This window comes from Catharus ustulatus, chromosome Z, assembly GCF_009819885.2.
Source record: "Catharus ustulatus isolate bCatUst1 chromosome Z, bCatUst1.pri.v2, whole genome shotgun sequence".
NCBI classification, from domain to species: domain Eukaryota; kingdom Metazoa; phylum Chordata; class Aves; order Passeriformes; family Turdidae; genus Catharus; species Catharus ustulatus.
The window spans coordinates 32,439,866-32,467,227 of NC_046262.2; the positions used below are offsets into that span (position 1 = coordinate 32,439,866).

Here is a 27,362-nt window from a genome sequence, read left to right on the forward strand (position 1 = left end):
TATGAAATCGCATTTAAAATGTGGGCTGATACAGGACTGGGAACTGCCACTCCTTGCAAGAAGCATCTGTGGCTTAGAGCATTCCAGCTGTCAGCACTTCTGGCAGCCTGTGTCTTGCATTTCTGCAAGATATTATTAATGAGTAGCCAGCAAAGGAAAAGCAGTCACTACCAGACTTCTCTTGCAAGTACATTTAATGTTAGAAATTTGGAAATGAAAACCACAAACTCTATACCCTTGAAGGTAAAACTTCATTTCCCCTGCAAAATATTGTCATTGAAATATAGTTTGTGATATTTTTAGAATGCAGAAGAAAAGTCTGTTGTTGGTGGGCACATTTAAGTACTTCCTTTTGAAATACCAGCTGTTCATTTCAGACAGTGCCAAGCTTGAAAATATCACATCTATTCTCCAAGCTAACACAAAATTACAGAATGATTAAACAGAAAACCAGAATGTTTGGGGCGAAAAAAGACTAAAGCTGTCATTCAGAGATGTAGAAAGAGAACCTCTTTAATCCCAATGAAAGGATAAATTTAAGTAAGAAAGAGGGTTAAGTAGCACTTGATTTCTGCCAGTAATTTTTTTTTAAAAGGTGCTAACCACAAAATAATGTCTTTTTCGTGTTGTGTTTCTCATGAGGAAAGTCACAACTTCCTTTATCTTGTGGCGTGGAAAGACTATGAATTGTCCCAAGTAGATATCCTTCTAGATTAGACAGGCAAGCAAGAAGTACCAAAGGGTTTTTTTACTGTCATGAAACACATAAAAATACTCTAGTTTGTCCTTAATAATAATTTTGTCAAAAAAGCCCAAGATGTTTTGTCAGCAACAGTGAAAGGGTTCCTCCAGGCTTATGATGCTTTCATGTACTTGTTTGAATACAATTTTCAGTTCAAGCAGAGATTTGGAGAACATATTAAAATATTTGGTCGTTGTCTATCCTCAGCCCTCTTTTTTAATGCCAGTTTATTTTTTTCCCTAGTCACAACTCATGGTTTCTAAGAAGTTCCCACTGGAATTCTGCAAAGGCTTGGATTCAGGTTAAGATTTTTTTGCTAATACTTGTCTGGCCACCTCTCATTCTAATTCTGCCCTTAGTTCACTTACTGGTGTGCTTGTATGTGACTAAGCCAGCAACGACATCAGCTTGGGAGAAGCGATCCACGGTGATGCCAGCTTTCCTCACTGCCCCGTGGCCAGGCTGGCGAGCCAGCAGGAACATCAGCTCCATGTCATCGCTGTCCGCATCTGTGGCATGAATGTACTCCGAGGAGAGGACTGCTTCTTCACCCTCCAAGCAGTGGAGCACGGGAACAAGGCCTGTTTGCATAACAGGTAGCTCATCATTCACGGGCAACACCTAATCAGAAAAATAATTTAAGATTTTCTTGTTGTTCATTGCAGTGGAAGCCAGTTGTTTCAGTACACTGCTTTGCAGCTCAAACTAACAGCACGATGCCAGTGTCAGAGTACGTGAGCATTCTCTGTGAGCAAAAAGAAACCAGCTGAATAAAGAATAAAAAACATAAGTAAACTAAACTAGATTATTACAGTTTAAGTACAAAGTGCAAGTCAAAGCTCCTCTCAAATTTGCCACATGAACCTGAAACCTAGGGTTGAAATGGAAGACTAACATATCTGCTATCTTCCAGTTTCCAAGGTAATGCAAGGACTTTCATAAGTCAAGCTTGGAACCATTTGCCTACACACAGACAATTGCTCTCAGAAACACACACAGCACACTGACCTTGACCTGCAAGATGAACTCTACAAAATGGATGCCATCTGTGGCTGCAAAGAAAACATCATCAGTGAGAGTCTCAGAGCCATCATGACGATATCTGTGAAAAAAGATTGTAGAGCTACACAATTTTTTCACAGATAAAAAGAATCCATGCTTTCTAGTCATGCCCTACAATGTGTATCCCTCCCAGTATAAAAAGCTGCTCACTGTGTAAGGGCGTCCACCTAACACTGCTGATTCTGAATCAGAGTTTCTCTTTTGGGGTCTCCTACAGGGAGAAAACCCCCAAAGTAAACCATTCATCAGTCAGGAAAAGGTTTCCTAAGGCTTTGTCATCTGTGTCCTGTCTGCTTGTGAAGTGTTTATCAAACATGTATGTCATCACTGTGTTAAGTGCCTACTTTCTAAACAGATGGAAATAGAGCCAGGGAGCTCTAACTCTGCATGAATGCATTGTGTCTTGTCCTTACCACAAATAAACCAGCAAAATTTTCTTCTCTACATTAATCAATGTTAACAAAAGTTTTTTGTAAACTAAGCAAGCTTAATAAAACACACAATTTCCTTGAAAGAAAAAAACTGGCACCAGTGCCTTCTTCACAGGAACTGCATGGCTGAATATAGAATTTGTCTCCTCGTCTGCATGGAGCAGCACTTTATAGAGAAACCTATTTACAGCAGGCATGCTGACACCTATTTCCTGGCCAAACAAAAGCTCATTTCATGGTGACATTGCAATCCCTAGGCTCAGGCAACAGTCTCGTCCTGGAGCAGCTCTGCCAGAACAATGGTGAACATTGCTAGCCTCTGCATCCTACACAACTTCAGGCTTTAGCTCATTCAACTGAAACCCTCAGCCACTACAAAAGGCGGCCGCCACTCTTCTCACCTGACTGCCAGGGTACTCAGGTCCTCACAGGAAAGCCTGTCACCCCCATTCATGGGAATGCCATCCAGCTCCACTACCCCATGCTGCGGCTGCCTCTGCAGGAGCAGGAAGAGATGCTCTTGTTTCGTGTCTGCATCAGAGATGAGAATATGTCCCTCTGTAATAGTGGTCATGCCACCCTCTTCCACTCTCAAATGGTTTGTAAAAACCTGCAAGAAGGAGAAATGCTGAGCTGTCTGTGCTGCTGTATCTTTAAACACACACCAAACAGGGTTATTCCCATTTGCTCTGCTATGAGGATGTGTGACATACTAAAAAAAAAAAAAAAAGCCAAAGGATATACTCTTCTCTGCTGTGTTTGAAAAAGCTAATGAAATTGCCAACAATGGACTGTAATACCTGCATCCTAGTTTTAATCCCATTCCTGGAGGCTTCTGACCTCCATAGGCGATAAGCAACATGAAGTACAAGGATGCAGTTTTGCTAACCAAGAAGTGTCACACCCGTTTTTGCACAGATACATAGATGCCAGAGGTAGTCCTCAGCTCAGCAAAAAAAACTACATTGCACATTCACCAGATTTTACCTTCTATCCCAATGCAAGTTGTTTTCAAGACTCTGAAACCCTGATCTCATGGAAAATTCATTTTTTATCTCAGGAAAATCAGAACATTTCTCTGCATATCTGTTTCTACCCAAAGCAACTTCCAAGTCCTTCCTTCTCACTTTCACCACCAACCCACCTGTGGGGCTTGGTTGTCCACAGGAAGAATTGTAATATTGAAGCAGATCCCATACAAAGTGCCTCCATGCTGATTGCTGACAGAAAAAATAAACTGGACTTGCTGGGGTTCAGGTCCAATGTCCTGCAGGGGTGGCATGTAGGCAACTTTCATATAGTTCACAGCATGCTACAAAAGAGAAAAGGGGTGCATGTAAGAGGCGATAATGGGGGTATCCATAATCCATAACATTAGGGACCTCTATCATCCCCTGTTTCGCTGTTATCCAGCCATCAAAATAGATTTCAAAAATTTTGCATGTACTCTTTACCTACTAACCATACCTTGATTAAATGCATCTTTAGGTACAAATCAGATGAATACAGGTTCAAGTACTCAAACCCATAGCAAAAAATACAGATATGGTTTAGAAATGATAGCAGAGGTGATGGCCTGAACTTCTTTATGGATCCCTTTAAAAATGCTGGTCCAAGGACCTTTTCTAATTGTGACTCTAGAATAAACAATTCATAAAACCTAACATCTCCCATAGCAGCTGAATTTGTTCTCATCAGTGTGAATAGTAACTGCATGCCCTGTGTTTCATGGCAAGGACAGGCCAGTGATAGGAACATCAGAATCTTGCATCCAGATACCCATATTAAGCACACAGTTTAGGATCTGTAGGGTTCAGAGCTGTTGTTATGGTAGTGCAATGAACATTATGCAACTTTAACCATACAGCATGCCATACAGATATAAAACAGTAATAATTATTTGTCAAACTACAAAAGCATGAAAACTGAACTACAGAATCCTGAAAAACGTCTGTTCTCGCCTGTTCCATCCTGTACTACATCTACTGGTAGAGACACTGAGATGAAGCAGGAAACTGTTCAAGGTCTCATTTCCACATTTTGTGTACTTTTTCTTTCCTCCTTCATCATGTGAAGCCAAATTTAGCCTACCCTACCGACTGTAGCCCCTGCAGGTTCTAGGACATTTCTGTTTACATATAGCAAAACTGAAGCATGATAGAAATTTGTTTTAAAATCTGGTATTAGAAGAGCAGGGTTTTGAGCTTCTTAAGCAGAGCTGGTCATAGTACTACTCATCAGTTTTCACCTCCTGTTTTTCTGTCAAATAAAAGCTGTACACTTGGAACTTCTGAAAATTGTTTAGAATTCATTATGGTATCAGGTAACATAACAAACCTGAGTGAATGACCGCAGTGGAAGAGCAGCAGGATCTTTGACCAGTTTGGGGATGGTGTCCACCATAAACAGCTTCCCAGCATCTGAGGAGCTACACAAAAATATGTGTGTCACATCTTGGCTAGCAATACCGAAAAACAAGAAAAATAGCCACATAGCTCAATCTTGCATTTCAAATTAGCTTCACACTTCCAACTGCATTGAAAGGAATTCCCTTCCTTCCATCCTTGTTGTCTATTTAAACATTACCACAGAAAACTGACCAAAATAAATACTTTCCAGGATGATAATGAAAAATCATCTCATAACTTATAAGCAAGTTCTGGAATTACTGCAAGTGTGTCTCTACACACCTGAGATACCATTTACACCACCTGCAAGTCTTGTCCATCACATTATTATTACTTGCACACCTACCTTTACCTGTAAATAGAAAAATTAATTATTTCTAATTTCAGGCATCATATAAACTCTGAAATTAACCAGTTTCCAACAGCAGTAACCAACAAACTGGATGACCATGTGGCTATTTGACTGATTAGGGAAGCAGACTTCTCCCCCAGCTACATAATGATCTTTTGCAGCTTGAGATCAAAATTGAAAGTGTTGATCTTCAACTTAAACTGTACAATGTCTGGATTTAAAACCTTTCATTCAACAAATTGTTGCTGATGCTCTAATGAGATTACGGTGATATAAACTGCTACTACTCTCATTCTTTCCATACCTCCTTTGCTCCCACAGGTCATTCTGCCTGTTTTCTGCTCCCCATCTTCCTACTTCACAATCAGGAGCGCCTGATACATATTCTTGAAAAAGCTGCAGCACTTCCTGTTCTCAGTCTGGGGCAGGCACAGGTCAGCTCCATTCTAACAGGAGAGGTGCTGTAACTTGTGCTTGAGGCTGTCCATACAGGTCAGTGTAAAACGAATATCAAACCAAAGGAAAGCAAATATTTCACAAGATTTCCTGTTTCTTCTTTCTTGTTCAACTATGCATTACCTATTTTTTATTACTCTGCATTACTGTGTTGTTTCAGTCTCTAGCTTACCCTTAACCATCAAAAGGAGAGCTGCATCCAGCTACTGTCACTTGCACTTTCAACAAACAAATGAAGAACTTGAGGCACAAGCATGTTACTGCCACTGAGGCTGCTCCTCTTACATGGGTTATTCCCGTGTCCCACCTGAAAGGTATGTCAGGTTGCACCTACCCATGGGTGCAAGAGAAAAATGGGAAAGTGGTTATGGTGTATGTGAGCTCCCTGTCTTGCTCTTCCACATCTATGAAGTGGAGATGTTTCTTAGTTAGGTGAGAAATCTCAGTCTCCTTAACAACCAGGTGACGGGTCACTCCTGGAGCTTCTCTGGGTAGCTGATCATCCACAGGGATAATGTGAACCATCATCACCTGGAATTGGGGAGACAGTAGAATAATAAGATATTCCTCTCAGTAAGAGTGTCCCAAGTAGTTGTTTATCAACATGTATGCAGAAGCAGGTCACTGGACTCTGGGATAGAGGATGTGGCTGTCATGCCATATTATCAACACATGAGTAATGGACGTATAGAGCAGTTAAAGGCAAAGATTATGAATCTTAGAGGTTTCCCTTTAAATTAAATGCAAAGTTAAATTGGACTCCTGTGTGAAAAAAACAGTCTATTCTCAGTTTTCTTCAGGAGGTTTGTTTAATATGTTTTTACTGTCTTCAAATGCAATTTGCTTTCAACATTTCATTTTATAGCATAGGAAGAAGCCGTTTCTATTAACTTTTCTCTATTCAACCAGGGAGAGAATTACCCCACTGAATGCAAGAAAAGAAATAGCCCTGAATAACACTGTGGTGATGCCTGTCACCAGAAAAAATCTATACCAGTTTTATTTGAAAGCCTGTAAGAACATGTAAGTTATCAGCCATTTAAAGAAAAATTTCAGGAGACTGCAAAGATACTTCTGTATCATACCTGCGGCTCTGAGAGATTTGGAGGGTCATGACTATCACACAGCACAAACTCAAGGGAATCTTCAAATACTTCTCCTCCCAAATGATGATAATAAATCATCCCATTAAATAGATCCCTCTGAAGAAAACTGTTGACAGAATACCCTGTTAAAATGAAGAACACATCTCCCATTGAACACTCCATGATTTTAATACTACATTAAAGTTATGCATTAGCTGTGCAAGAAACTAGAGAAGTATAATGTCCTCTTTTTCAGCCTAACTGGAGTAAGTTCTTTGGAATGTTCTCTCATTGTCTTCCACATTCTCCAAAGATTGCTAACAACTTATTTTCCATGTCACCTTAAGACCATTCAAACAATGAAGCAACACAACAGACAGTCCAAAAGTCCTGTTCAAAAGTCAGAAGAGAATTTGCAGGACCAGCAGCCTCTATGGTCTAGGATAGGAATTTCTGGGTTATTACATGGAAGGAAAGTTTTCTCATCATTTAGCATAATTAGGATCATGTCTTAGCTATTAATTTGTCACAGATCCTTGTATGTAACTCCTGACAAGCCCAATACTTTTTGCATAGAAAAGTACTGTAGGAAAATGAACTCAGAATCGAAGGGTTACATGATAAATTGTGTACACAGGGACAGTCATCCTAGTGCAGAGACCATCATTGATTAATGATGTGGTTTTACACGACAATGAAAGAAGTATAAATTTTCCATTATTTATCCTGAGCCAAAATAAGGCGTCCGACTGTAACATTTGCAGTATTTTTAAAAGGAGGGGACAAAGAAAAGTGTGCTTTTGTGGATGTGCTTCATTACCTATCAGGTTTGGTCCTGGTTTCTTCATGATTTCTCCAGCCTGTGAAGGCTTGGTGATGTTGAATAGTATGTAGTCATCACTGGAATCCATGTCCGAAGCATGAAGCATGGAGCCCTGAATCAGGATCATCTGTCCCTCATGAACTTCAATGACCACATTGCTGATCAGAAATGGAGGGCTATCGTCTTTAGGGAGGATATTTATTGGAAATGTATGGCGAATACTGTGGGATCTATCAAAAATTCTAAATACCACAAAGTCCTTAGTAGAATCGCTGTCATCATGATGGTAGCGAACAACTCCATCCTGAATGTCAGAGATGGTGAACATGAATCCTTTCCCTCCTGTCGAAAGAGTGGAAGAAAACATATCAAAAATGTATGGTTCAGCCCAGAAATGTATCTTTCCGCTAATATGAAGATTATTGAGGGAGAGAGATTAACAACGTATTGCTAGCCAGAAAAATCAAATGTAATTTCACCTACCAAAAACAAGCCTGTAGGACTTGGAAGAACTATTAAGAGTGCAAAATGTACAACTATGATAGCAGAGAAAATCCTCCAAATGTCACTAAAGGTAACTGGAGACATCAAGGATTTTTAGCTGTCGTGGTTTCCACTTTAATTTCAACCTCTACTTTCTTATCAGAGCATTTTGCATGCATTTTAAGCATCAAAGAATATAGTATTTATAATTAAAGATCAGTATTTAGTTTCAAGTAAAATATAATGAAGAGGAGACTTTGGTATATTGAAGCTACTGTCTGTAAAAACACGGCTTTATACTACTGCTTCACTAGAAATGTTATGCATACAGACAAATATTCAGGCAAGTTAAAGGATTCAAGACCTGTGAGCTAGCACTAAAAGGTATGATCTCCTCAGGGCCAACAAGAAAAGAAACCAAGCATTCGTCTAAGGTTTTGCAAAACAAAATACAATTGCCAAAACTTGTGGTGATGTTTTCCTTGGCAATGTACTTATGCGGACAGATGAAAGAGGGTAAGGTGTAGTCACTGGAGATAAAATATCCACCTCTGGTTGGTAGTCTGAGAAACCCGCAAACACAGAATGCAAGGGCAGGAGATGGGCCCTGGCTGGCTGCACAGCCTCTCCAACACTGTCTCTGTGGCTGAATCCACCTGGCACTGCTGACACTGCACAGTTCCTCTGTAGCTTTGCAGGAGGATGATCTTGCAGACACTGGACTACTTGTCAGAAGTTTGCTAAATTTAAGTTTACTTCTGAATAGTTTCTAAGTTTGCTATATTCAAAACACCACCCTTTCTTTAAATAGTTTACTTATGTCTTTATGCTTTTTACATGAACACATTCAACTATAAAATAACTTAGCATTTACAGTGACAACATGTTCTCACCCTGTAAAGAGGAGAGTGATTTCCATTACATAACCTTTTCCTCAAGCACTGTGGTGACCCATGTGCTGCAGAGCAAAACTAGTAATATTGATTATGCAGAAGGCTAATTGAGGTCGAATTCTAATTTAATTTCCACTTTTTAAAATAAACTTTAAAGCTTTCAGTAACAACTATATCCAAGAGTAGTCTGTATTTGCCAACAAATCAAAATCACTTGGCATTCCTTAACATCTGCAAACAAAAATGTAAGAACTGAAAATGCATTGACTGTTGTTTCTCCTAAATTATGTTTCTCAGTGAAGGTATAGCTGATTTCTTCAAATTTTAGGCTTTGGAGTGTAAACATACATCAGGAAAGCAAAGGTTTAAATACTGCATTTTTGAACATTCCTGTTTAAATACCCATGCCTAGCATGGTTGTAGCAGGGGAAGATGGTCAGCAGAGGGAGCAGAGCTGTTGTTTTGTCACAGAGGAGATTTTTCCAATCTCTAGAATTGAAATTACCTACCTCTCACTGAGAGCCGCCCATGCTGTAATCCATCAACTGTGACTAAGTGAACATTTTGGATGTCATCATTGTCTACAATTTGGAAATGCTGCCATGTGATGGGTCGGGATTGCCCTTCTAGGAGGTTGAGGCCTGCAAAAAGCAGAGAGTTATGTCACTGTGAGCATCTAATGCTTCCAAAGGTGTTTCCAACCAGGAAAAAATGCAGAATATTTAATTCTATCTATATATCTATGTGTGAAAGTCATTCCAGTGGAGGTTTATATTGGATATTAGGAAAAAATTCTACACTGAAAGAATAATTAACTTTGCAACAAGCTCCCCAGGGCAGTAGTGGAGGCACCATCACTGGAAGCATTCAAAAAACAAGTAGACATAGCACTTCGTGATATAGTTTAGTGGGTATGGTGGTATTCAGATGAGGATCATTTTGGAGGTTGTTTTCAACTTTAATACTTCTATAATGCTATTACAGTAGTTTCACGAATACAAGCCGCACGGAGTATAAGCCGCACTTCCGGTGCCTCGACAATGTTGCTGTCTTTGTCAATAGATAAGCCGCACCCCGAATATTAGCCGCACTTTCGTTCGTAGCGAGAATCCGTGCGCAGCTTTCACAAATTGGCCAATTAGTAACAGGATCGCGGCATAGCGGGGTTTACTGGATCGGGGTGGGGCCAGGAAGGCTCGGCCCGCTCATGGTTGCCGACGGGGCCAGCCGGGTGGTGCTACAGCCGCCGCCGGGCTCACTGGCCCCCCTCACCCATCAGCACCGCCTCGCTGCCGCGTTTGCTCGCCCTGCCAGCGGGTCAGCCGCCGCCGCTGCTGGCAGGCACGCCGGCCCCCCCGCTGCTGCGTTTGCTCGCCCTGCCAGCGGGTCAGCCACCGCCGCCGCTGCCAGGCACGCCGGCCGCCCCGCGCCATGTTAGCTCGCCCGGCCGGCGGGCCAGCCGCTGCTGCCAGGCTCTGCCGGCGGGGCTGCCGCCGCCAGGCTCGCCGGCCGCCCCCTCCCGTCTGCACCACCGCCGCGTTTGCTCGCCCTGGCCGGCACTGCAGGCCCCCGCACCGCCGGGCTCCCCCACGCTGCTGGCCCCGATTCTGCTGGGCTTCCCCCGCTGCCACGCAGCCCCACCCGCCGGCCTTCCTGCTTCTGCCATGCTCCCCTGCACTGCTAGCCCCAGTTCTCCCAGGCTCCCCCACCCTGCTGGCCCGGGCTCTGCCGCCCCCCCTGCCCCGCCCTGCTGGCCCAGGCTCTGCCGCCCACCCCCCACACTGCTGGCCCCGCCTCTGCCAGGTTTTCCCACCTCAGCCGGGGCCGGCCGGGCTCCAGCTTGGCTTGGGGCTGCCACGGGCTCTCACTTCCGTGTTGGCAGCTTTTAGAATATTGTTCATGTATTAGCCGCCCTCGAATATAAGCTGCACTTCCGGGTTTCCACCAAACTTTTGGTCAAATTGGTGAGGCTTGTATTCGTGAAATTACTGTATTCTAAGGCCACCTAAAAGTCTGATAAAGTTTCTGATATACTTGATTTTGTTCACTGTCTTTAAGGAATCTTTTTCAGAGAAATAACTACAGTAATTTCACGAATACAAGCCGCACCAATTTGACCAAAATTTTGGTGGAAACCCGGAAGTGCGACCAATATTCCGGGGTGGCTAATACATTAACAAAATTCTAAAAGCTGCCAACACGGAAGTGAGAGCCCGCGGCAGCCCCAAGCCAAGCTGGAGCCCGGCCGGCCCCGGCAGAGGTGGGAAAGCCTGGCAGAGGCGGGGCCAGCAGTGTGGGGGCGGGCGGTAGAGCCTGAGCCAGCAGGGCGGGGTAGGGGGGGCGGCAGAGCCCGGGCCAGCAGGGCAGGGGAGCCCGGGAGAACTGGGGCTAGCAGTGCAGGGGAGCATGGCAGAAGCAGGAAGGCCGGCGGGTGGGGCTGCCTGGCAGCGGGGGAAGCCCAGCAGAATCGGGGCCAGCAGCGTGGGGGAGCCCGGCGGTGCGGGGGCCTGCAGTGCCGGCCAGGGTGAGGAAACGCGGCGGCGGTGCAGACGGGAGGGGGTGGCCGGCGAGCCTGGCAGGGGCGGCAGCGGCTGGCCCGCCGGCAGGGCGAGTACGTGAACGCAGCGGCGAGGCAGCCGGCATGCCTGCCAGCGGCGGCAGTGGCTGGCCCGCCGGCAGGGCTAGGGAACGCGGCGGGGCCAGCGAGCCGGGCGGCGGCAGGCCGTCGGCAGGGCTAGGGAACGCGGCGCGGCCAGCGAGCCGGGCGGCGGCAGGCCGCCGGCAGGGCTAGGGAACGCGGCGCGGCCGCCGAGCCAGGTGGCGGCGGCGGCAGCCCGCCGGCAGGGCTAGGGAACGCGGCGCGGCCGGCGAGCCGGGCGGCGGCAGGCCGCCGGCAGGGCTAGGGAACGCGGCAGCGGGGCGGTGCTGACGGGAGAGGGGGGCCAGCGAGCCCGGCGGCGGCGGCAGCACCACCCGGCCAGCCCCGCCGAGCCGTGGCGCTGAGCTGGGCTACCCGGCCCCGTCGGCAACCATGAGTGGGCCGAGCCTTCCTGGCCCCGCCCCGAGCCAGTAAAGCCCGCTATGCCGCGATCCTGTTACTAATTGGCCAATTTGTGAAAGCTGCGCACGGATTCTCGCTACGAACGAAAGTGCGGCTAATATTCGGGGTGCAGCTTATCTATTGACAAAGACAGCAACATTGTCGAGGCACCGGAAGTGCGGCTTATAATCCGTGCGTCTTGTATTCGTGAAACTACTGTAATTCTGATGTTGCAGCATGCACCTAGTGCAGATAGCTTCATGTGTACATTGCACATTGTGCCCTGAGTGGAGGGAAATACCTGCAGCCTCAAGCAAAAAAAAAATACATGAATGGGCATGGACCCTTTGTGTAAAAAAAGGTGTGGGGTGTGGCTGGTCACCCTGAGACTGCAGGACCCAATGAGCAACAAGAACAAATATCACTATTGGAATAAGTACACACAGATTATGGGCGTATAAAAGTCAGGGTTTCCTTTGTTTAGGGTCCATCCCTGGAGACACCAGTTTGAGCCAATTTTGTGTTGCTGCACCACAGTTAAATTACATAAAGGAATCAGTGAGCAAAGATTCTGATATGGGACACCCAGATTGAGCCAGTAAGAGTTGTTTGTCAGTGTGTGTGTGTGGTGAGTGTAGGAAGTCAGTCAGAACATCCATCAGGTCACTGGAGCCACCTGCTGTGAATGACCTCAGTCCCAGCATTGAAAGTCTTGAGTGGTGCAATTGTGGCTCACAGAGAGGGGCATCTGAAAAGTCAGGCAGGAAAGTTTCCTTGAAATCTGGTTTCTAGTTATCTGAGAATCTAATGAGGCACATTTCTTGACATTTGCACTGACAGGAGCAGTGCGCTTGAAATCTCACCGTTTCTGAAACGGGTAATTTAGATTCTTTAGTGAGTCTGCAGTCAAAAACATATGTTGATCTTCCCAACAGAGGACAGTGCTCCTTATAACTTACACAGTCATTTCAGGTGAGTTTTTTCTGGAAGACATGAGGTACCTTCTTCTCTGTTCCTTTCCTTTTCTACTGTAGGAAAACTGCACCTTCCCTGGTGTTAACTTCTAGATCTGTTTGATCTTCTATATTTTCCTTTGGATGATTAAGTATCAATGCGCTCTAGATGAGAGATTCTGTTCCCTTTCCAGTGCAGGCATCATAAAGCTGTTTGAATTAGACTTAACCCTGTTAGGTTTCCAGGATTAAAATGGCTGGTATATATCATGCCCTTTTTCCTAATTGTTTCTTTTTGCACAATTCCACTTTAAAAAACACCAACAAGCCTTGGTCTTTCCCATGTGCTACCCTACTATTCCTATTCCATCATATATTCACACTTGTTTTATGTACAGTTCATTCTTCAAGAAAATGCTGTATAAATAAATCCCAGTTTTCCTGTAATTCCATTTTTGTTTATTTTTCATTTCAGTTAAGACATTAGGTCATCTTCAAGTTGTTGTAACATGTTCCCTCCAAAATTAATATAGGGGAAAATAGATTTATGCTCCTTCCATTTAATGATCCTTAGACTCGAGGTATAAATCTGAATTTTAGAGGTTTGTCTAATATGTGTGTCAAAATGTTATTAATTCTGAAGCAAAATTAACTTAGCATAAGAGATCTCACCTGTGTTCCATGAAACCCGAGGGGCATTTGTATCTGTTGTTCTGATGGAAAGAATCACAGTGATGGGCAAACTTCTTTCAAAGTAGAAGTCATGCACCTCAAACTCCACCTGTTGTAAAAACAGACAAACCACTTATGGAAAACTGGAAACCAAATGTACTTCAAAACACGTACAGTGCATTTTCTCCTGAGAGATCTTACAGGCATCTGATCATACCCAAAACTTGATTTAGCTTTCAAAAAGAGCCACGGAAGTTCTGCACAAAACTGAGTATATGCCTCTTTGCTCTTTGCAGTGAATTCTGTGAAACTTTGTAGTGTGTGTAATTTTCATTTTATTTAGAGTACAGTTAAATCATCAATTAATAGAGAGCTTTTTTTAACTAGTGGAGATTTCCTGCTCTTTTATGAGCTGTAGGACCAAAAATATATATGACAGAAAATATATGTACTAATATATAAATAAGTAAATAAATATAATAAATCAAACTCTTGAGTTGTCAGACTCCAGAACTGTCAAATTCTTGAACATGCAATCAAACAATGCTGAAAGCATAACAGAGATGAGGCACTTCAAGAGCAGATGTTTTGGTAGGATGCCTGGTCCTCACATTAAGGAAACACGGAAAGGAGGTTTCTGTGACAACCAAGAAAAGCAAAGTAAAAAAGTGAGACAAGACTTGTCAGCATTAATTGCCAGTTACTGTTGCTGTCGCTCTGCTTTCCAGGCAACCCTTTCCTCAGCTTACCTTGCTCTCATTCTCTGATTCTTCAGTTCTATTACTTTAGTACCAACCATTTTGCTTTGATTGGATAATTCCTTAAGTGCCTTACCAGACAGTTATTTCATAACTTACTGAAGAAACTGCAGACAGAAGCCTGATCTCATTCATCATTTGTATCACGCTCTGTATGTTAGTGACATGCTTTTAGTACTCCCAGCAGGAACTGTTGGGAGCTCTTTTTTGTTATCCTTAAACCGCCATTATCAAAGCAGGTAGGCTGTAAGGCCAAATAGCAGTCCTAGACTTTAACTGGTCTATCTTTCATGACTTTAAATATGCTTGCCTCTGCACAGGTCACAGAGATCAGTAACATGATAAATAACAGGGATAAAAGCTGTATGGAAAAGGCACCACTGATCTTTCCAAAGGTTCTTTGGTCGTTGTACAAGCATTGTTATTTCACTATTCCTCTTACAAAAAAAAAAAAATCCAGTTTAGAGGGACTAAAATGTTTCCAATACAAAGAAATTATTATGTAGTGAGCAATAAACATCTGTTTTGTGTTAGTTAAGATGATGTGTCATAGGAGAAAGTGGTAAAATATTTTACCTTTGCTCCTGTACTGCATATTGTTTTAAAAACTTTCTCCCTGAAAAATATCCATTACATATGATTACATTTATTTCCATTTTACTTAATCTTAAGGAAGTGAAAACCAGCAAATGTTCACACCCCCCACCATTACCTCATAATTCCTCCTCTCTGTGTGGCTGTTATTTGGAGGCTGATAAGCAATGAGCATGTCACTGAGATCCTTCCACGTGAAGGAGCCAACAGTTTTTGTGTGGTCAGAGAGGTGAGTAATAAAGCCCTCTGGAGGTGGCTTGGTAATGTTGAATATAAGCAGGGACTTTGGAGTTTCATTGTCTTCAGCATCAATGGTTGTGGTTGTAATAGGGGTTAAAATAAATTGATCTACTTCCAGGACGAACTTTGCCACTGGGGCACCTTTGGGTATTTGGTTGGGAGCAGCACCTCTAATCCGAACAGGGAGCCATGCATGCTCTGTCTACAACAGGAAAGAAATTAGACAACTGAAAAGGCAAAGTGAAAAAATAAATTCAATTTCTTTTAACAAATCAGGGTACATGTTAATGCAATAATTATTTTGAAAAGAAAAAGTAAAACATTTTAATTAGAAAATGCCTAGAGTAAATATTGAGACATCTTGAATATGACTTTCAGGTTCACTAGTCTTATTTGTATCCCTCATTTGGAGTTGAAACAACTTACTTAATTTGATGTGAGTTTAATGAATAACTTTATCTGACAGCAACATGCACGAGTTATTAATTATTATTAACTGAATATGTTCACAGAGCTCTTAACTTATTAGTTACTGTATATGCTGAAGTCAGTGCAGATCATGCTGTATAAAAAGGTGTGGAATTATGCCAGAATTAATTTTTCACTCAGGATAAACTACTTATGTCTGACAGTAACCAACCAGAGGTGTTTCTCTGTAGCCATAACGGTTTAATCATAGAGGCATGGAGATAATGCCTATAATGCCTTTCATTAGCTTAGCTGGCAAAGTTCTAAGAACTGGAAAATTTAAAGGCTCCCTATCTCTCTTCAAATGTGACAAGGAGCACGAGCTTTAATAAACAAGAAACAACAACAAAAAAAAATCACAGGATAACAATCAGACATTATAAACTTGCATAAAGATCTACCTTGTGCAGAGTTTTGCTTCTGCTGTCTGACAGATCCAACCTCACAGGAATATAGTCAGTGTCAGGTGAGGGGGGATCAAGGTGTTGATACTGAATGCCCATCCTCAGAAACTCTTCACAGCTCATCTTTTTGTTGTTAATAACTTCTAATCCCAGTGTACAGCTCCCATTTCTGCACTTTTGGCCCAGGCTGTGCTCTGTAACCCAACAGCAATAGTGAAATTACTGGAGCAGAAACCAACATGGGGAACCTGCCCATGTAGCTAAAGTACCCCTGAGAGAGACAGTGTGGTTAGAAGTAGGGCTCCTTTCCTGACTTAATTTCTCCTACAGGATTTTGTTTCCAACTGACATCTTCCAACTCCCTCCTCCCTTGGTGTCTTGGTTAGGTGCTGCCTCCAGCACCTACCTGTGCTGTTACTACTGAGTCTTGGCACTCGCAAAGTTGTTGTATTGATCCACAGGTCTAGGAGCCAGAAACAGAACCCAGGCAAGGAATTACTGACCCAGATGTGTGATCTGCATGGTGCCTCAAACAAATTCATGTCCCTTTCATGCCCACAAGCTCAAGCTGTTCGTTCAACTGCCCACGACCCACTGTTGCACGGCACGTCTGAAACAACCCACTGCTGCAAACCAAATCTGCTTCATCCCTTTGAACATGGTAATGCAAATAACTAAAGCACTCATACTCGTGCCGGGGTAGAAGCTCCATGGCTGATCTCCACGAAATTGCTCTTGCTGCACTTTGCTGGTGACAAGCTGGCCATGAGCAGGCAGGTGAGTTTCTAAAGAGATTATGGAAACGGTGCACTCCAGGTTTATCTTCCTGTCATAATCAAAGGTGAGGACGTTCTTGTCAATCACCCTAGATAGACCATAGTATTCAGGGACCTCCAAAGCATGGGAGCGCATTTTTATGATGTTACAGTCTGGCTCAAGTAACTGCACATGAAGGGTGAATGTTTCTACAAACGTTTCTGTTTCTGTAAACCTGCAAGTGACAGAAGAAAATTAGTTGTGATTCATCCCATCTTCTGTTGATTTGTGATTTGGGCATTGGCCTCATCTTTGAAACTGAATTACTTGTACCTCTTTCTCTCTTGCGTGCTCAAGCCTTGAATCACCATAATCCAGACCCTGCTGCCCAAGTCCCCTACTTATAAGCAGGATTTCTGTGTGAAGGAAGGGGTTACTCTCTGTGTATACATGAGAGTATTTGTTGCTATCAGCAGGACAGTAGAGGACACACAGTACTCTGAAAGTACTATTGTCAGTTTCCATAGCATAATGAAAAACCACTGGTGTTGTGTAATAAGCCAGCAATATATAATGCACATTAAAGGAGTATACCTGCAATACATGGTGCTTCTGTAAACAGATGGTCATTTGTTGACTAATGATGCAGCTACTGGATCTAAGTAGTGGCAACATGTGCAGCAGAACACGCTTTAACTGTAATAAATGGACTGCTTGCTCTTCCTAAGGTCAGCTGGGCTCCTGGTAACAATGAAGTGTGATCTGCTGCTGCTGCTTACCTGTACAGCCGAAGCATGACCATGTCTTCATCTAAAATCGGACATCCATTGTGGGTATATTTGACTTCATTAGGAAGGAAGCGACAGTCAAAAACCTATGAAGGAGAAAGAATAGACTGCCATCACACTGCCAAAGATGTTAACTTCACAGCATCTGTTGCATTTCTCTCCGAGTGCCTGGAATGCACCAGACTATGAAAAATTTTAACGTATAGTTCATATCTATACGTTATATCTGTCTATAATGGAAGAATAGTTAGTTTCTCAGCTTTCATTATCAATGAAAGAGTCTACGTCCACTGAAGTTAATCTCAGGTGTTCAAGTAGTGTGATAACTTTTCTATAGTCCTAGCAATTTTAAAATTTATTGCCTACTTTTAACTTTCATCAAGAATTGCATTGTACAAAGTCTTTCCTCTTTTTTTTTTCTTTTTTTTTTCTTTTTGTTTGTTTGGTTGGTTGGTTTTGGTTTTGATTTTTGTTTGGTTTTTTGTTATTTTTTTAAGTGATGAATTAGTTGATTTTCAGACATATGTACACGGATAAACCTCTTAGAATAAACTGTGTTATTGAAAGTATGCTTGGTTTTATTGGGATTGTTTAGAAATGAAGTAAAAGAACAATTTGTGGAAAACAAAATTAATCTCATATGATGAAAGTTTTGACTATGTTGTGGCTGTTCTGTTGTGTATTGTTTACAAATGCCATAGAAATATGTTTTCTGCCTTTTTTTCAAACAAAAACAACAATTATATCTTTTTCTTACATGATGTCCTTTCTTAGTACAAACTAACATAAAGGAACATGATATTTAAGTAATCAATTGGATAGTCTTATGTGATATTCTACAAAAATGGGAAATAAAATTAGATACTTATGTGGTATGCTATCTTAAAGAAAAAATAAGTGTATCATACACACAAATCCACCCATATTGTAGTTTTAGAAGCAACATTCAGATGTACACTGAAAGTAAGATTCTTCACAGGCATAAATCAGTGTGGAGCCCCTAAAGTCAATGGGATTTTGGTTACATAAAGATGTTGTGGGGGACAAGGCTAAAGGGAGTACACAAGTCCAGATAAAAGACATCCAAGCCCTTCTCTTGCCCACTGATGGAGTCACTCCATCACAGAAGGCCAGTGGGTTGGTCAGGCAGGACCTGCCCTTGGTAAAGCCATGCTGGCTGTCTTGAGTCACCTCCCTGTCCTCCCTGTGCCTTAGCACAGCTTCCAGGAGGATCTGTCCCATGATTTTCCCAAGCACAGAGCAGAGGCTTACAGGCCAATAATTCCCAGGAATGATCTTTTTAAGGATGAGTACTGTATGTTCCTTTTTCCAGTCTGGAAATTTCACCTGACTGCCACTATGGCTTTTCAAATATTGCAGAATGTGCCTTTGCAGCTACATCAACCAGTTCCCTACACTGGGTCCAATCATATCAAAGAATTAATATCCTTATATTTAAGACATCATTTGTTCTGCCTCTTAATTGGTAACAGGGGATTGGAAAATTTAGAACTTTTCCACAAAGGTTTGCTACCACTGACTGACAGTTACTTTATATGTATATTGAGACACAATCTGCTTTGCAAAAAGAAACATCTGGTTTATGTTTCCTGATATGTTTTCCTTTTGTTTGAATAGCAACTATAATTGTCTATAAATTCACTGGGTAAGACAAAGGAAATCTAAATATTTTCCTAATTACTGTTGAGCTTTGGCTTTTTCCACTTCAACTGCTTTTCAATTACAATTTATAATTAAATTGTCATACATTCCTAGAACATTATTCAGTTTAATGGCAGTAAACCAGATCGTAGGGACATTTTCTGAGAGCAGAATTTCCTGCAGCAAGATCATGAGTGGCACAAGGAGATCTGGATTCTGACACTTTTTTCCAGGAGTGGCAAAAGCTCAGGCACCACTAGCAGGCACAGCCTCTCTCCAGCCTGGTGCCCTAGGGCCACCTTCCCAACAGAGCTGTTCCCTTTCCCTCGCATGAGTGCCTGCAGCTTCCACACTCAGCTGCCTGGGAACATAGTCAGGGCATGAAGGAACAGGTGCTTAACAGAAGTGGAGCTGGGAGAGGGGAAGTCATTTTGAAAATAAGGTGCAGCAAATGCATGTCTCCTGGGATCTCTTGAAAAGGGCCTCTAGCTATGTGCTTGAAACATGTTGGGTTACACAGAAAAAAGTGGCTGTTTCAAAATAGCTGGGTCCTACTCCACATAGAGGCTAGAGGCAGAAATTGAAAGCAGACTTACTCCTCAGCCAGACAGATTGCCTATAGAAGAGGTTCATCATAGGTTTCACATGTACAGTAATTTCACGACTATAAGGCACACCCTTTTGACTAAAATTTTCACCCGAACCTGGAAGTGCGCCTTATAGTCCAGTGCGCCTTATATATGGTCAAAGTTCGGAAATTTGCCAACCCGGATGTGTGAGCCGTGGGGGAAGCCAGCAGGGCCACAGCTGCCGGGTACAGGCGGGTCCGGGGGCCCGTGGCTGCCAGGTGCAGGCGGGCCAGGGGGCCCAAGGCTGCCGGGTTGAGGTGGGGCCTTGGCCAGCAACCGCGCAGGGCGAGCTGGGGGCGGATCCTCACTGCAAAAAAAAAGCGCGCCTTATAGTCCGGTGCGCCTTATAGATCGGCAAAAGATCAGAAATTTGCCGACAACCAGAAGTGCACCTTATAATCCAGTGCGCCTTATGGTCGTGAAATTACTGTAAGTTCCTCATTTCCTCCTCTCCTTTAGATTGGATACTATGGAAAATTTTTTTACTGAAAGGTTGGTCAGGCCATTAAAACAGGTCCCCCAAGGAAGAGGTGGAATCACCATACTTAGAAACATTAAAAAATTGTATATAGGTAGGTCTTAGGGACATGGTTTAACAGTGCACCTGTCAGTGCTGGGTATATGATTGGGCTCAATATTCTTCAAGGTCTTTCCAACCCTAATGATTCTATGTTTGCATGAGTCAAGGGCCAACCTACGCTGGGGAAGCAGAAGTGGGGTAGTATGGTCAGTGTCCCTGTGCTGACAGAAAACAAGCCCTGGATAGTTTCAGCAGATGCACTACACTGCTTGACGCCAGTCTCTAGAGAAGTTCATGCATTGTCCTTTCCAACATCACCTGTTTTCCCTGGTTTGCCTCTGCTCCTTAGGAGCACTAATTCAGCTGAGGTACTTGTCTTGCAAAAATAATACTAATGACCAAGACAGAAGTTTTGAAAAATCTATTGAGACTAGTGCTCCTTCACCTATCTTCACAGAAGCCACCAAAAGTCCTGGAATGGAGGTTAAAAATTATATTCATATACAAACACACAAGTGTATTGCATATATATACAAAAGCGTATTCTGTGGCAGAAACCAGAACTTTTCAAAATGCCAAAACCTGCTTGGTTGTGAATCACTTAACCCATTTATTTTCTGTCTATTACGTTAAATCTTTATGACAACTACTTTCAACTCCTTCCTGCTCAGGTGGGGCAATTTGTAAAGCAGATGAGTAACAGAGTGCTAATATATGAAATATACTTCATTATTCCCACAAGCTTCATGTTTGAACAGAAAACAGGGAAGTTTTGATGCTTTTACCATCTGCTAACAATTCGACTGTTGCAAAGCAGAACAAACAATGTTGTACACAATGTGCTTATTGTATGGGATTATTTTTTTCTTAATTGTTTCTTAAGTAGTGGTTCCGTGACTAAAATTCAAAATGCTGTAGCGGGGTGTAATGCATTATTCAAGGGGTACTGGTTACCCTCATGGGAGAAAAATAAGCAACTGAGAGATTGGAGGATATCTCCTAACTGGAAGTTTTGAAATACCCATTTTTCACTTGTGGAAGGAGACTCTGTCCAGACTCACTTCTGTGCACCTGTATTACTGAGCTCAGCTTTTGGATTTCAGGATTGCAGTTCTCTGTCAGTTGCCTACTTAAGCAAGAGACTGATTCTCATACACCATTCAGTTTCATGTCTTTTAGTCACTAACCAATAAAAGAACAAAAATCAACAAAGCAACTCTTTTTAGATTCTCCCAGACCTGCACACACTAACACTCAAAGCAGCAAAACAAAGCCCCAATACCTGCGGAGTAAGTTTTCCAACTCTCTGTGTTATTGGCTCATTAATCACAACTTCTACTTTGCAGACGTCCTTCTCTCTGGGGATGGAAAACTTGAGGTCTTCTTCTGACAGGAAGACAGACTGTCCCTTCATCACTTTCACCCCAAGGTTCACACTAATAAAGGAGGAGCACACAACTCCTAACACCACAGGCAGCAGTAGAAACAAGCAGCTTTTCTCAAAGGGCTTCATATTATAAGGGGGTGCCAGCCTTTTTCACCGGTGAAAAAATTTCTTAACAAAAGGAGTCTTCTTCCTCCACCAGCAGACTTTCTCCACAAAATGAAGGCATTATTAGTCACAGGTAAAAATGTGTGACATGTTTTCTATTAATAGGCTCTCCTTGACTGAAATTTGGACAGTTATTGACAGATATTTCCAAAATATCCTTAGGTTTTTATAAAATTCATTGGTCAACCCTGACAAAATGATGATGAATGTGTTCTCAGAGTCCTTTCAAGGTTTGCTAATCCTGAAAAAAAAAAAAAAAAGCGAAAGAAAATTGCTGTAAGGAATCAGGCAACTATAGGGATATAAACAAAACAATAAACACATTCAAAACACTTTCACCACTTCTGACAATGGCAGTTCATTTCAAGCAGCAGAATGACTTCAACTTTGAATACCATTCAGTGCACACATGCTCAGAAAATAGCAGACAACCCCAAAATCTGAGAAAAATTCAACGGAAATAAAGAAGACAAGATAAAATGGAAAATAAATTATACAAGGTTCACATGCCCCTAGTTACAGTTAATCTCCATCTTTCATGTTTATAACCTCATAAGAAAAAAAAATTTTTCTGACATAAAACAAGCACTATTGAAATCCTTTTAAAAGCCTAATTTGTACTATCCTCCAAAGCAACTGAAGCTAATACAGCCCAAAGAATATGAAGTGATATTGATTTAATTAAATTTGAGATCACAAGAATTCCAACACAGCAAAGCATCAACATTCCTTTAGTTTTTCTAAATTTTTAATGCCCTGACTACTTATTTGCCACAACCTTATGACCAAAAGTGAACTTTCCTGAAAGTGAATTTAAAAAGAAATCCTTGTATGTCTTTATTTCCTTTGTTGTTGTTAACTGGTAAGCGTTCACTCCACTGTTTCCATCAGAATAGCCTTCTGAGCAGCCTGTCACTGAATGCACATATCCACCCAGATTTAAATTTCACTGAAAAACAACCGGCAGTTCAGAAATTCTGTAAAATTACTCACTTCCTGAAGTCAAACAAGACAGGTCGACTCACTTCATCACAACCACAATCATCAAGATTGAAGACACTGAGATTCACACACAGGTAAAGTTAGATGTATACAGTCTGGAATGCAAATTTTAACTCTAATTTTCTAGGTATTTAACTGAAAATCTTTCCATTCTGGTTTAAAACACTGAAACCATACCAGTCTGAAGAAAATCTGAGAGAAAATGTAGAATCCTTGCCAGTGGAAAAAGAATGAAGTCCACAATAGCAAATTCAGATAAGAAAATACTTAGAAATTTTATATTCAGACTAGGACTAGCAAAATGCTAAGAGGCAGTTTATGACTCTGACACATAAATTTTTAGTCAGATTCATAGTTAATGACTCTGATACAGTGGTTTGTATCTCATGACAATGCCACTAACTATCTGTTCCATAATAGCAAGTTGAGGCATAGATTTATGGTGCAAAAGAGCTTTATTCACAGGCATTTTCTTACACAGCATCTTGTCAGAAATTATAAAATTAAAGCCTGAGTAGTTTTGACTTTCTCCACTCTAACGTGGATAGCTATCATAAAACGATGTTAAAGTTGAGAGATAGCTTCATCACCAGTTTGAAAATGGCACTCATGCAGAGATGTCTGCATCTTGACTCTGCTTGAGCCCAGGTTCATTTGTTTCTGGTGCCTGCCCCATAAATCCCAGCACAGAGTATAGCTGTGGTGCAGCTTGGGTGCAGGCAGTGCTTTCTGTGCTGCCCTGCATCAAAAACAGAACAAAAAGTGTAAAAGAGGAATCAGGAACATTTTGATCAATTTCATGGTGCATGCACGAGACATTCTCTGCTACGCATTTGGTCCTGTTGTCACTTCTACAGTCTTGCTTTGACTACTTTATCTTGCAGACACAGTGCCTGCATCACTATATGTTATATCACTATATATCCTGTATCCTATGTTTGCCTCATATGTTCCAGCCACTGGCCTCTATTTGGATGCTGTGGAACTGTCTCCTGAGGTGACCAAGTGAGGGTCTTGGGAAGTATAACCTTACTATCTCAATTAATTATACAATCATAGCAAGATGAAATGGCAAGAGATTCTTTCAGTACATAATGTCAATAAAAATGAGAATGTTTTGGGGTGAGTGCCAAGATATTAATATCTGCCTTGTCTGTGAAGAAGGTCACTGCTTCAAAGAAGTCCTATGTGTGCTACATGGCACTTACACTGACAATGTTCTGCTCTTCAGCAGATATACAACTGCTGGTGATGCTATTGTCACATTTTGTGGCTGCTTTGGACTTCCTTAAAATCTCCGTACTTTTCTGCCCTTAATATCACAGCTAAGCCTGATTCACATCTACTATTCCTTGCCATGTCATCTGTGTATCCAGAATGGACATACAACTAAGGGGCTGTTTAATTCCAAGTGTATCATAATATATCAGATATACTCAGTGGCCTAATGAAATACAACACAGAAGAAGAATCAGAACTGTGAAATTAAGCTGTTTTCTCATCAACTTTCTAAGGGTCTGTCTAGATGCCAAAACAACTGAAACAACTGAACAACTCCAGGTGCACTGTGTGAGTATAAGCTCACAGAAAGTTACCAGCTTTGATCCCAGAAGAAAAACAGTCATGTCAGTTCAGTGATATGTCATATACTAGTTGTTATCCCTCTGTGGGGGTGGAGCCCGTGATTTACAAGGAGAGGCTGACACAGCTGGGTTTGCTCAGCCTGAAGAAGAGAGGCCTTATTGCTTATTTTTAGGCTTCTAACAGAAGAGTGCCTGGAGCACAAGGAAGAGACAAATAAAAATACTAAAATAGCAATGTTTCTGTAATAAACAACGAATCAAGGCCTGAGTTGCTTGACACAACTTTGAAGCCAGATTTGCCATAAAACTGGCTTTTCCTGGAGAAGGAGGTGGGCACAGTTACCTGCAGAGGTCCTCTTCACCCTAAGTCAAATGCTGACTCTAAGCTGAAAAGACAGAGCTATCTCACTGCTAGGATCTAAATTACAGTAATTTTATGAATACAAGCCACACCATTTTGACCAAAATTTTGCTCTCACACCAGAAATGCGGCTTACACTCAGGAGCGGCCAATACGTGAATAATTTTCTGACATTTTCAATCCCGGGAGTGCAAACCAAGTCAGTGCGAACTGCAAAGTCGAGCTCCTGCCAGTAAAACCCTGCATTTATGCGGTTGTTACAAATTGGTTACTCTGTTGCACGGCAGGTGGAGTTGCTCTGTGCAGGTAGCACAGGGGGTGGGGAAGGTGGGGCAGCTCCCTCCTGCTGGTCCTGCGGGCCGAGGGGAGGCAGGGGGCTCCGTGCTGCTGGCTCCGCAGCTGGGGGGCTCCCGTCCCCATGTGCCGCTGCCGCAGGAGCAGGCAGGCTCCATCCCCGCCTCCCACCGCTGCCGCGGGTGCCGGCGGGCTCTGTACCCCCCTTGCCGCCACAGGGCAGCACTGGGCCAGGGCGAGCGAACCCAGCGGTGGCAGTGGCCGGCCCTGAGCGGCCCGGCCGAGCGGCAGCACCGAGCTGGGCCACCCAGCCCTGTTGGCAGCCCCGAGCCCTCGTGGCCTGAGCCAAGCCAATAACCCCGCCCTGCCACGATTCTGTTACTATTTGGCAACTTTGTTGCACGCGGGTTCTCCCTGCGAACAACAGAGCAGCTTATACTCAGGTGTGGCTTGTTTATGGACAAAGAACGAAATGTTTGCCAACACCCGGCGATGCGGCTTATAGTCAGTGCGGCTTGTATTTGTGAAATTACTGTAATTACCTGGTGTATTTTTGAAAAACACAGAGCATTTTGCCACCTGCCCAGTAATTCCCCTGAAATCCCATATAAACCCATACTGGTATAAAAAAATGTGGCAACAAGCAAAGAGACATCCTTTCCCATAATCAGAGGCAGATTGACCAAGCTGGCTCTGACACTTGGAAGCCTGGAAGATAAGCCCTGAAGAAGTGCCCAAGGCATTGAACAAGGGAACTTGGCAAGGGGAGCTCTAAGGAGCTACTCATATGCTGGCAGCTCCTGCCCACTCAGCAGATGAGCCTGGGGGAAGGCAGAGGGAGAAGGGGTCTCTGAAGAGGCAGTGAATGCAGCTCTGTAGAGCTCATAGAGGGACACACCAAACTGGGGACAATGCAGAAGAGGGTTTCCGTTAAAAATTTTCTGCAAGTGCCAGAACTGGCTTTCCCTCAGGGCTGCTGGTGCACGTGAGAAATGATGCAATGCTTAATTACAAACATAACGACTAGCGAGTCTGATTCTGAGCACAGTTATGTTGATGTAAGTAAAAGATTAACCCGAATTTTTTAGATAGTTATCTACTAACACAAAACAACTGAAAGGAAAATTCAAACAGGACCCTTAAGTCTCAGCTGTAATACCTAATACTTGGCTAAAATACCTGTAATCACAAGCGACCTTGAGCCAAGTCTCAAGGACACCCAAAGCCTTCATTGGGATTTGGATGAGACTTCAAGAGTTTCTCTGCATGTGACAAAATCTCTGGTTGCCTGGGATATTTCCCTGAGCAGATGGATCAAAATTGCCCTATTCTTTTGCAAAGCTGGAAGGGGATAATGGATAATGATTGTTATGGGTTGGAAGTTGGATTGATTAGTTTTAATGAATACCAGGAAATTTTTGCAAGAAAGAGAAAGAACATGCACATTTTTTTGAGGATAGGTTTAAAGAAAACAAGTAAGAGCTTTCCATGATTTCTGTGAAATGAATCTAGGAAAGACGAATATTATTACAGCAATTAAAATCTAGCCCAGGGCAATGAAAGGATCATGAGCTATTAAATTAGGGGACTGTCAGAATGTGCACTTAACACATGCAACCCTTGGACTGTTTGCTATTTAATGGTTTTGTTCCATGCACTGCAAACAAGGATTACAGGTCACCAAGAAGCTAAGCATCTGGTAAGGTATTTGCTGAGTTAAAGAATGGCAGATAACACCCTGTAAGTAGTTACACCTTGGACAGATCAACAGCAAAGATGTATTTTGCCTAAGGCAAAGTGAAATCCTGAGTTAGCTGAGATTATAACTAGTAGAAGTCTCTAACCAGAAAACATATAACTTTCAAAATCCTCTTTTAATAACCTCTTGCAGAAACAGTATATTATTTGCAGAATTTGTTGGAATGTCTCAGCAAAACACAATGAAAGCAACGTATTTCTAGAAGGTGATGGTTCCAGATAAATACATAGAAATCAGAAGGAAATGTAAAACCTTTATAAGCATACATGTGTTAAGGAACACATGTAAACTTCTATGCATACATATGACTAATAAACCTCTGCCTAGTTTAGATGAACTGAATCAGCTGTCTGAATGAACACAAAAATGTAAAAATGCTGACAGATCCCTACTGCAAAATAAGTGTACAGTTTTAAAACATGCATTTTAAAAACCCAAATAAATGAGATATATCCTTTTTTATCCTTACTATCAAAAGGTTTTAGCATATATTTCAGTGCTTTTTGTCACATTTCTTTTAGTGTGTCCCATTAATAACACAATTCTAAGCAAAGAAATCTTATTTAGTTCTTCCAAGTTTTTAAAGCCACAA

The 27,362-nt window shown here is 42.4% G+C and overlaps 1 protein-coding gene across 1 annotated transcript in view; it reads right to left on the minus strand.

Annotated features, from left to right (window-relative positions):
* FREM1 (FRAS1 related extracellular matrix 1) overlaps window positions 1-27,362 on the minus strand; it is a 65,956-nt gene that overhangs the window by 38,034 nt on the left and 560 nt on the right. The window contains exons 2-16 of the mRNA XM_033086345.1: window positions 21,502-22,012; window positions 17,400-17,494; window positions 16,554-16,855; window positions 15,862-16,058; window positions 14,871-15,194; window positions 13,401-13,509; window positions 9,245-9,376; window positions 7,357-7,701; window positions 6,537-6,679; window positions 5,786-5,982; window positions 4,573-4,663; window positions 3,380-3,547; window positions 2,637-2,845; window positions 1,751-1,844; window positions 1,111-1,363 (exon numbers count right to left, since the gene is read on the minus strand). Coding sequence (XP_032942236.1) covers window positions 1,111-1,363; window positions 1,751-1,844; window positions 2,637-2,845; window positions 3,380-3,547; window positions 4,573-4,663; window positions 5,786-5,982; window positions 6,537-6,679; window positions 7,357-7,701; window positions 9,245-9,376; window positions 13,401-13,509; window positions 14,871-15,194; window positions 15,862-16,058; window positions 16,554-16,855; window positions 17,400-17,494; window positions 21,502-21,732 — 2,890 coding nt within the window. The 5' untranslated portion in view covers window positions 21,733-22,012. The remainder of the gene's footprint in view (window positions 1-1,110; window positions 1,364-1,750; window positions 1,845-2,636; window positions 2,846-3,379; window positions 3,548-4,572; window positions 4,664-5,785; window positions 5,983-6,536; window positions 6,680-7,356; window positions 7,702-9,244; window positions 9,377-13,400; window positions 13,510-14,870; window positions 15,195-15,861; window positions 16,059-16,553; window positions 16,856-17,399; window positions 17,495-21,501; window positions 22,013-27,362) is intronic.